This window comes from Condylura cristata, unplaced genomic scaffold, assembly GCF_000260355.1.
Source record: "Condylura cristata isolate star-nosed mole 26May11 unplaced genomic scaffold, ConCri1.0 scaffold00022, whole genome shotgun sequence".
Lineage (NCBI taxonomy): Eukaryota > Metazoa > Chordata > Mammalia > Eulipotyphla > Talpidae > Condylura > Condylura cristata.
This window is the reverse complement of record NW_004567123.1, coordinates 20,923,802-20,934,431: the sequence shown is the minus strand read 5'-3', so window position 1 is coordinate 20,934,431 and position 10,630 is coordinate 20,923,802. Positions and strand designations below refer to the sequence as shown.

General features: G+C 50.2%; 1 protein-coding gene across 5 annotated transcripts in view; it reads left to right on the top strand.

The window, feature by feature from the left end:
- Positions 1-517: 517 nt before the first annotated feature.
- Positions 518-10,630, top strand: part of HM13 (histocompatibility (minor) 13) — a 30,676-nt gene continuing 20,563 nt past the window's right edge. For all 5 annotated transcript variants that reach the window (XR_001145705.1, XM_004687314.2, XM_004687312.2 and 2 more), the window contains exons 1-2: positions 518-839; positions 8,061-8,159. Coding sequence is in view for 4 of the 5 variants with exons in the window: in XM_004687314.2 (XP_004687371.1) it covers positions 657-839; positions 8,061-8,159 (282 nt within the window). In the remaining variant the exon portion in view is untranslated. The remainder of the gene's footprint in view (positions 840-8,060; positions 8,160-10,630) is intronic.

Genomic DNA, 10,630 nt, shown 5'->3' with positions numbered 1-10,630 from the left:
CACAAACTCCTCCTTTAGTACAATACCTAGCAAAAGGAGGCAAACAACTCTAGTCAAACTGATGGTCTGATTCCTTGCCCTGGTCTCTGGTCACCAGGAACTCCGTTCTCCAACCCCACCACACCACCTGTCAGTCTGTACCAGACCACCTAGTTTTATACGCCTGCATGGTTCGCCTCAGTATCTCCAGAACCTAAATCAGTGCCAGGTATGCAATGAGATACTCAGATATATCAGGAGAGAAGGGAGGATTGGATATGGGAGAATAACATGCATGAGTAAACAAAATCTTAGTTATTAGGATGAGAATCTGTGGACAGTGGGCTAGCCTGGGATTGAGGAGGTCGTCTGGGGTCCTCTGGCCCTCCGGGACAGATGACTGAGGACCTCAGAGTTCCAGCGTTCCTTTCCCATCGCTCCTTTCCCACCGCTCCTAGTTGCTTAGCAACCAGCCTCCCGGGACACCGTCCCAAGCTACCGCTAGAGGGCGTGCGGGCGGGGGTACGTGAACGCGCGAGCGGCGCGGGCCGGCGAGGGAGGCACGTCACTTCCTGTTTCCTTAGGGGAACGTGGCTTTCCCCGCAGCGCCCGACTTCCTCTGTACGTCTGTGCTGCAGCGGCCGGAGCTGGAGTCAGACCCCGAGCACAGCCCCGCCATGGATTCGGCCCTCAGCGATCCGCATAACGGCAGCGCGGAGGCGAGTGGCGCAGCCAACGGCACGACGCGGCCGCCATCCACGCCCGAGGGCATCGCACTGGCCTACGGCAGCCTCCTGCTCATGGCGCTGCTGCCCATCTTCTTCGGCGCCCTGCGCTCAGTGCGCTGCGCCCGCGGCAAGGTAGGGTTAGCGGCAAAACCCAGCGCTCAGCACCTGCCACCCGAGACGCGGCTGACGCTGACCCCTCCGCCCTAAACGGACGGACACCTGCTCTTTCCGGACACTGACCCTTCCCAGCATTCATCACCACTTCTTCCCCACATCCCTGGGCTTAGGTGCCTGGGCACCGACCGGCCAACCGGTGCTACCCTCCTAAACAGGGATTGGTTTCTACCCCTACTCGGCCTCTAACACTTTATCCCCTGTCTGTGCGGCATGCCACTCGTGGGTCATTCAGCCCTCACGCAGAGATTCGGACCCTCACTGTTCTGAGCCAGCTGGACCCAACCACCCCTTCCGGGACAGTCACCCCATCCCATTTGGGGCAGTTAGCATTTCACCTGGGGCTCTGATCAACCCCGTTTTGAACCTGATGGAACACTGGTCCTGAGAACTCCTGAACGTTACATTGCCTGTCATCCTTCAGTAAGGAAACCTGCCTCACCAACTCCAGGGCAAATTCTAGCATCCAGGCCCATCCATAGGTTGACACCTACTTAACTGGAATCTGTGACCCATATATACCTTCCCAAAACCCCCAAATCAGGTCCTTGACCCTCCCTCAAAAAAAAAATTAGCCCAGGAACAGACCCCAGTTTCTTTTATCATTTTCTGGAACCATCCCAGTCACCCAGTCCTTAAACCTGGCACCCTGGTGCCTCTCTTTTTAGCCAAAGATAGAACCCTAGTTTTGCTGGTTTCTTCTCTCTTGCTACCAGCCAGCTTTGCACCTGCCCTAGGCCAAACCCAGACCTTGTTTCCACCCCAGATCCTCACCTGACCACATAGAAACTTTTACCCCCCTGCCCCCTTCCACCAATTTGGACCTATCTACCCACTAACTGAGCTGCTGCCTCCTGCCTTCCTTTCCGCCGACGCCCTCCTCTCCTTTGTACAATGACTTCTCACTTTCGGCACCCTCTCAGACCAGGCTCCCGGCTGCTCCTCCCCCAGCCAAACCTGATGTTGAACCCAAGAGGAAGCAGTCTTACCCAAAGAGGGCAAGCCCACAGAGCAGCTGCCACTTTTGAAACTGCCCCAGCCCAGGTTCTCAAAACATTAACCAACTTGAGCAGTGACTGAAGCTTGCAGTACCCCCTTCCCCAAAATTAGAGAATCCGCTGCTGGATCTCTGGTCAGACACATAGGGGAGTGGTCATGCAGCACTCGCGTGACCTCCATTGGCCTTTCTACTCTGCCTCTGCTAAACAGAAATCAGTTAACCTTAAGCCTCCCTACCATGCCCTTTGGGTTATCACTTAGTGCAGGGAGAAGCTCTGAGATACATCAGGACAAAGGAGGAGAAGGGCGGCATGGTGTAAGACTGTCAGTTTATCTGAGGGGTTCCCCAAACTGAGTAATTCACCTTGGTGCTTTCCACCTGCAGATCACTGACCCCTTCAGAAAACACCTTCCAGGCAACAAAATTTCCTGAACCTCCACTGTTGTCTCTGGTGAGGGGATGCTGCAAAGTGAGTCAGAACCCTGTCCCCTAAGAGTTTGGGAGACTGGATGAGGGGAAATAACCAGCTCTTTGATTGGAGTGCTGGAGGGCTTTCTACGATAGAGGGAGCGCACATGTGGCAGGGAGAAGGCTTAGTGCTGGCGTAGGGCCTGAGCCTTGACGTAGCATCTCCTCAAGAAACAACAGAAGAAACCAGGGGTGCCAACAGTTCAGAGATGGAGGAAGGTCTGGTGTGGCCGGAGCAGAGATACGGGCAGAGCTTTCGCCCCATGGTAGCATCTAAGTACCCCGGCCAAGCACCTGCAGGCCAAGGCTAGAAGACTGCATGGAGCAGACCCCCTTAGCAGCTTCCCACCACCTAGAGCCAGGAAATTCAGAAGTTTCTAATACCTTTACCCTCTGTGATTCTCACAGCCACTGAGTGCAACAGGCAGGATGAGTTTAATTACTCTCCCATTATATGAAGAGAAAATACCGAGGGCTGCAGGAATAACTTCTCAAGATCACTCTGTTGATCAGGGATGGAACCAAGTGTCTCTAACCCTGGGCAGCAGGCTCTATCTCCTTGACACAGCTGTAGAGTCACACAAGTGACACAAGTGACATTTTGACCTAAGAAAAGCCTTCTTCTGTCCTGGTCATGTTCCCTGTTCATTTGGCGAGGCAAGAGGAGTTGGTGGGGGAGCCCTGCAGTTTTGTTTTCCTGCTAGTGTCAGACCCCCCAAAGCCAGCTGAGAGAAGGCATGTGGGGCCACACTGTCCTAACAGGCAAGTCGGGCTGTGAAATGGTGACAGGAGAAGGTGGACTGTCCAGGAGCAGGTCCGGGAGAAGCAGCCTTCAGGGAAACAGTCTTCCAGCAGTGCTATCCTGTTAGAGGCCTGCATTGCCAGCAGAGGGTAAATCCCAGCATGCACCATCGGATGGCTTCAGAGGTCCTTGAGCTGTAGGTTAGAGGAGCCCCTCAGTCAACTTGTCATGCCTCTGTTCTGTGGCAGCCCTGAACTGGGTCCCAAGGGCGCCAGGTCACACTCTGCCATGATAGCTCAGTCAGGGAGAAGTGGGGTGGGCTCCTGCCAAGCTGTGCCACCGGAGGAGGCAGTAGTTGTCTGTGGACAGGTGAGAGTCCAGTAGGCAGAAGGGGAAGAGGGAAACTCGGGGCCCCAGGGTGTGGTCAGGCAGTGAGTAGTGTGATGTGAGCCCAGCAGAGGGCCTTCCTGAGATATAAAATCCTGAAAACAATGATTCACCTTCATAGTTTCAAAATTATTACACACTTGCACTGTGGAAAAAACTCAAGCAATGCTGAAGTAAAAGCAAGATCCTCAATGTACTAGTCATTAGAAGTAATTACATTGTCTGTTTAGTCTGTAACTTTCCAGAACATTTTCTGTATATATAGAAACATGAATATGCCTGTGTGTACATCATGTACATGTTTTTAATGGGGTTACATAGTACGTATGACTGCAACTTGATTTTTTTTTCTTCAACAATGTGTCTTGGTCATTTTCTTTTACTTTTTCTTTCTTTTTTAAAGATTTATTTTTGACCTAAGAAAAGCCTGCATACAGAACTGGGGTACAGGCCAGAGGTGCAGGGGCGGTGAGAGGATTCACCAGAGACAGAGTGGGGAGCAGGACAGGCAGCTCGATGAAGTACACTGCTGAGGGGAGCTGCTGCACCATGTGGGTCACCTCCAGGGCGGGGATCGAGCTCTCAGGACGTGGCCCGGCCAGCTTCTCAGTGCTGCACTGTAAACCATTGCACCACCAGGGCCTGTCTTGGTCATTTACTTATGTCGGTGCTTGTAGACCTGCCATGCATGTTTTATGGTGAGGAGGCTGCATAACAGGCCTGTGGAACAAAACCGGGTATTTCTTAGTTATCCATTCAAAGAAATTCTAGGCCTTCACAGGTAAATAAATTTGCTTCCCCTCATTATTGATGTAACATTATATTTTATTGTGTATTTGCACCTTGCTGGGTTCACTGACTCTGTGTGTGTGTGTGTGTGTGTGTGTGTGTGTGTGTGTGTGTGTGTGTGTGTGTGTATAGGACATCAAATATGTCAGCCCTGGAGCGGCCATCTTGACAACTGTGTGGTGCCCCAACTCTGCCCTCCAGTTTGCTTAGAGCCGTGGTTCTCAGCGTGTCGGGCCTGGAGCAGCTGCATCAGCTCCACCTGGGAACTTGGTGGGAACGCAGAATCTGAGTCAGTAGCTCGAGGTGGCCCTGGCAGTGTCCGTTCACAAGCCTGTTGGTTCTGATCATGCTCGAGAGTGAGAGCCCCTGCTTTAGAGACCGCCACTCACCGTTCAGGCGCATCCATCTTTGGCTGTTACATACCATGCCAAAGTTAATCTTTGCTCTTTCACATTTACATCAAGGATAGATTCCTTGAATTTGGCATGTTTGACTTAGACGGGGTTTCCCACCTACCCACCAGAGACTGTCGGCGTCCACTCCCGCCAGCAGTGAGCACCATTTCTGTTGAATGGCTACTTAAGAGGTCCATTCCTCAGAGGTTTGTGAGCTGGTTTAGATACTGCCTGCCTCTGGCAGCGTAGGTGTTGAGCAGGAAGGGACAGGAGATGGGTGGTTGTGCACCTGACTGCAGTGGAGCCGGAGGATCAGAGCAGGAAGCAGAGTGGTGGTGAGGGGAGTGAGTGAATGTGGTGGTAGGAGAGGAGACCCTAGGATGGTCAGGTGGAGCGACAGAATGGCAGGATAGTCTGCAGATTTAGATCATTTCTAGGGCATGCCCTGGAAGTTACACCCCAGAGCTCCGGCTGAGCCAGTGCCTGGGGCTGGGCCTGTCTTCCGTCACCACTTTTGCTTCCACCCTGATAACGGAATATCCAGAATGGTACTAGAAGCTAAATTTATTTCTGCTATTTGTGTCACCACGCATCCCCTCCCCCCCACCCATTATATTTTGTATTTCAGAAGCTATGGGGTTTGTCTAAAAGCATCTGATTTTAAAAATCTAAATTAACTTTGTAGAGATTCCTAACAACTTTTAATATTTTGTAATTGCATGTGAGGTTTGACTCTCTGGTTGCCTATAGGATTCTATTCCTCAGAAAGGTTACAGGTTCCTTGAGCATCTTGTCATAACCTTCCAGCAGAAATTTCCAGACAGGAAAGGTAGAGGTCATCTAGGGCAGAGTGGCCAAGTGTGGTCTCTGGAACCAGCCTGCCTCGGTTTGAGTCCTGGTTCTGCCACATTCCAGCTGATGTCCTTAAGCAAGTTGTTATCACCTCTCTGAGCCTCAGTTTCCTCATCTGTAAAGTGGCGCTATTAAAAGCACCTGCTTCATGGGGGCTTTTTGAGGATTCGTGCAAAGCATGTAGAGCTCTCAGTCGGTGTTATTCTTATCACTGCTCTTGGCAGTCAGATTTCCAATCTCCCCCATCTGACTCAACATTGCAGCATGGGGTATTTATAACAGTCACTTGCAGAGGAAATCAAATCACTCTGTAGGGTGGGGCATCTGTCCAGCCTTGGTTTGTCATCAAATAGTATCAGGCCTCTTCCCACCACAGGAAGTGAGGCTGAAAAGAGCATGTAGAAATGAGCCATAACCCTGGCAGTAGGTGAACGCAGCGTGCAGGTTCACGTGTGTGCTGCCACCCCCTGTCCACCGCCTGGCCAGCTGCTGCTCAACCCGGTGTCTGTCTGACCCCTCCTATGAGCCAGGCCCTGTGCTTGACCTTCAGAGCCTTGTTTGAGTGGCTTCTGCTCAAGCTGCCTCTGACACTCTCCTGCTTCGCTGTAGGAGTTCTGTCCTGCTTCCTCACCATCCCCTCGTACTTAATGCTAATACAAACAGTTTATACAACTGGGGTGAAGTGCTCTGAGGCACAACATGTAAGTACTACCAATGCAAAACAGAGAATCCTGACAACTCAGGATTTATGGTTGAAGAAATTGAGGCTCTGTAAGAGCGTAACTTTCCCAAAGTCCCACAACTGGGAAGAAGTGGAGCCAGGAGTCAGACCAGGCCCTTTGGACCCCCCCTCAGCCATGGAAACATGGCTAAGCCACGTAACACACCAGTTTGTGTGTGTGTCACACTGTTCTGGGATGTTCTGTTTACACCTCAAGGTCTTGACCTACTTGCCTGGAACTCTTCAAGTCAGGGGGAGCTGTCTCGTTTATTTCTGCACTCCTGGTACAGGGTAGCTAGGCCAGCCGCCTGGAATTTCAGGTTAAGGGCTATGCTCACCTCTCCCTGGTAGTCACCGCCCATGTAGGATCATAGTTCTGTACGATTTTCACATCCTGGGCAGGCAGCCGCCCCCTTAGCATGAGTTGTCCAGTTGTTGTTTTTTTAATTAAGATTTATTTATTTGTGCATACAGAACTGGGGTACAGGCCAGAGGAGCAAGGGCGGTGAGAGGAGTCACTAGAGAGTGGGGAGCAGAACAGGCCGACTGACAAGTACACTGCTGAGGGGAGCAGCGGGCCGGTCAGGAGAGGTCTCACACTGAAGTGGCTTTAGCCTCTTACTGCTGTGCTTTAACCTGCTGCGCCACCAGGGAGGGCCACTTGGTTTTTCAGAGGCTCCGCAAGCCCAGAACACTGGTGAGACTGCTGCAAACAGGGCCCCTCATCTAGAGGAGCTGTGCCTCATTTGTGGGGTGGCCTTAGGGGAGGTGGAGCCCAGGCACTGAGGAGCCCGCGGCTCTTGTGGACAGAATTTCACTTTGGCTGAGCAGAAGGCTGATCTGGCATTGCTGGGATCGGCAATGATGGTGTTATTGAATAGTGGGTCTGCAGTGGGAAAACAGGCTTTCCCACTGAGGACATCTGGAAAGACTTTATGGTGGTGACATTTGTTGTGAAGACTGAAGCTTTTGCTTACCAGAGGCCCTGGAGAGCATTATAATCGTGAAAACTTTTGACTCTGTGTTTTAATATAAATCTGAACCAGAAACATGACTATTGATAGATTTTCGTTAGAAATAATTTGGCGTGAATTCTGTGAAGCTGATTTTATCCCTATGTTGCACTGTTACTCCAGTTCCAACTTTTTCCATATTTATAATACTGAAATTATTTTTGATTGCATTCAGTTTTTTCTGTATAAATATTTATCCCCCATCCGCTCTTTACCCTGATCACATTCATGCCAGCCATAACATCTGCCATTGCAAATTTAATTGTGGTTTTATTCTTACCAGATTCAATTTTCCCAATTAAGGTTTTGCCCCCAGTTAAATTTCTGAAGCTTGAATTGTGTCAAGTGTACTTCTCCTTGTCGTTGGTATCCTCCCACGAGTAGTTTCAGCCATTGTCAGTTTGTTATTGTGGGATTATTTCCACTCACTATTCGCTGAGTAGAAGTAACCCTGCTCATCTCTTAGCTAATCCATGGAAAATTGCAGATAGTTGTCATGACGCCTCAGGCTGCCTGCTGTCCAGTTTTTCGGGGGTTTTCTTTCCATTATTACGGTGCTATCACTGCCTCTGCCCTGGCCCTCACCCCCTGGACTGCCCCGTCTAGGGAATCTCCTCAGTGGCAACAGGGCCGGGGCAGAGCCTTTTGTGCTAGGTTGGGGAGGCGTCAACTGGCTGGGAACTCCCTGCACGAAAGCCTGAGCGCTAGAGTGTGGGGAGGTGAAGGAGCTCTGGGGGCATCAGGTTCCCATCAGAACCCGCCCTTGCAACCGAAACCACACCCTGCTCACGCAGTGCCCCGTTCTCTTCCAGAGCCCCTCCGACATGCCCGAGACCATCACCAGCCGGGACGCGGCCCGGTTCCCCATCATCGCCAGCTGCACGCTCCTGGGGCTCTACCTCTTTTTCAAGGTAAGCCCTTTGCCACCCGTGTGTCGTTCGGTTTAAATGACTTTCTTTTCTTTTTCTCATCACAGGAGACATGCATGTCCATTTACCGAAAATATAGAACGGGGAAAATAATACTTGACCTCGGGTCCCTTCCCCAGAAACAAGCACCATTGGTGTTTGGAACTCCTTCCCACTGCTCTTCATTTCTCGGGTAGCTTTTTGTTTTATTTTCTTGATACCAGTTTGGTCTCATCGTTCCATTTATTTCGGGCTGGGGATAGCTTGTGTTTCAGACATACCTCTACCATACTAATTGCTTTTTTTTTTTTAATTTATCGAGGTTTATTTTCCCAATAAAAGTTACACAGGCTCAGTGTTGAAAACCTGGAAAACACAGAAAAGTAAAAAGGGAAAAACAGCAGTCATCCAAAACCCCACCACCAGAGACAGTCACAGATCCCCTCTGGAGGTGTGTCCTTCGCTCTTCTCCCGTGCATGGTCCCTGTGGCCACGTGGCGCCTGTCTCTAGCTGCTTCTCCACTCCACATTAACGTCATCGGCATTTTCTCATGTTACTGCAAACTCTCCTCAGACCTCTTTTTTTTTTAATATAACAGGTATTGTTTTCTGATTGGGAAGGTAGGATATGGAGAAAACTTAAAGGAAGAATACCAAGAAAGGGAAAAGTGCAGAGAGAATCACTATGAACATTTTGGCATATCTTCTTTCAGGCTACTAATAAGCATATTTTTAACATAATTTTAATCATGGTAACTGCAGTGTTGTGTCCTTTTGTTTTATTAATAGCATGTCACTAGCACTTTTGTCCTGATGGTTGAAAACTCTTCAAGGATGAGTTTTAGTTTACATTTTAAAAATATATGCACTTAGTTAAGAATGTTTCCAACTAAGGGAAGATACAAATGTCCTCCCCCCAATGTAGTTTCTCTTTAGCAGACGTTTGTTTAAGTTGAATTCTAAAAACAAAAACGAGTCAAACATCATTGCTTACCATGGAGATATGTTTGTGTCAGGTAGTGAAATCTGTGCTTTTCCTAGGAGCTGCTGTGGCTCTGAGTTAGGGATGTGGTGCAGTCAGCCCTAGTTCTCAGTGAGGTCTGCGCTAGGCCAGCGAGAGACTGTGGCACACGTTTCCTCTGACAGCTGCAGTGGCCGGCCTCCCTGTACTCCCACCTGCCATGGGTAACATTACAACTCTTTATTTTTATCAGTCTGAGTGAGTCAAAAACAGTTTTTACTGTTTCCATCACTCCCTGGTCAGATACTTGTAACAACCTTATGCAAATCGGCCATTCTGGGTTTTACTCTTCAAGAAGAGTGCTCCAAATAACTTTAGTCACCGTTGGTTTGTTTATGCTGGACCTCAGGTGAAAAATTGAATTTACCTGTCAGGTGCATTCGTTCCAAGCATATCATCATTGGTCTGTGCCAAGCCCTCGTCCTTGCTCCTCCTCACTAATGCCCATCTCCATTCCAGCCTTCATTTCCTTTTCCACCAGAGGTGCCTGCTCTAATGCATTTGATTTATGTCCTTAGGTGTGTATGTCTCCTCATAAACGCTCTGCCATGGGAGAGTTGTGTGTGTGGCGTGGGAGTCAGTTTCCACAGTAGAGCCGTGTGCAGTGGCCAGCCCCCTCCTGCCTTCCTGTCCCCTTGCCTTTGAGATCTCCCGGGGGCTCATGTGCTCCTGGCCCCTTGCCTCTGTTGGCTGTGCTACTGCCGGCAATCCACAGGCCCTTGCTCCAGACTGCCTAACTTTTTTAGTATTTTGGGTTCTTTCCTTAGGCTAGATTCTCCAGCAAGGAGTTTCTGACAGCAGAGGGAGTGAACACTTTTAAGTCACTGGATGCCTTTTGCGCAGCTTATCCTCTCCAGGCAGGTAAACCCCAGCCTGCCTTGTGCCAGAGGATGTGGAGTGCCTCTCCCCATTCCCACAGTCCCATGCTGAGATTTCTGAAAGGCAGCTGCCTGGACAACACCCCCAGATCCTCCCAGACACCAGCTGCTTGGTGGGTTTGCTTAACAGTGGCTCTTACTGAACCCCTTTCTCCTCCTCCTGGAGGGGCACTGGAGTGGTCACATTTCTCCAACCCATAAAATTTACTTTCTCCCAGTTCATTTAAAACAGATGCTTTGAGGCAGCTGATAGAAATTAAATCTAACAGCGTAAGAAAAATAAGTAAAGGGAGGAATTGGAGTAGAATAGACCATTAAAACAGGGTAAGGCTTCGAAGCCTCGAGTAAGGTCCAGATGCAGGCCCTCAAGACTGAACTCCTGCTCCAAGTGCCTCCAACGCCAGCGTGGCTCTGGCAGGCTGGCGCAGAGGAAAGTGGAATTTGCTGCACTGTGCATGCCTCGAGGTCAGAGCAGCCAGAAACTCAGAGGGCAGCCAGAGAGCGATGTTTCCCACATGCCCGCATCTCATCTCCACAGCACACATGGACTCTGAGGTGCTCATCCAGTCAGTCCT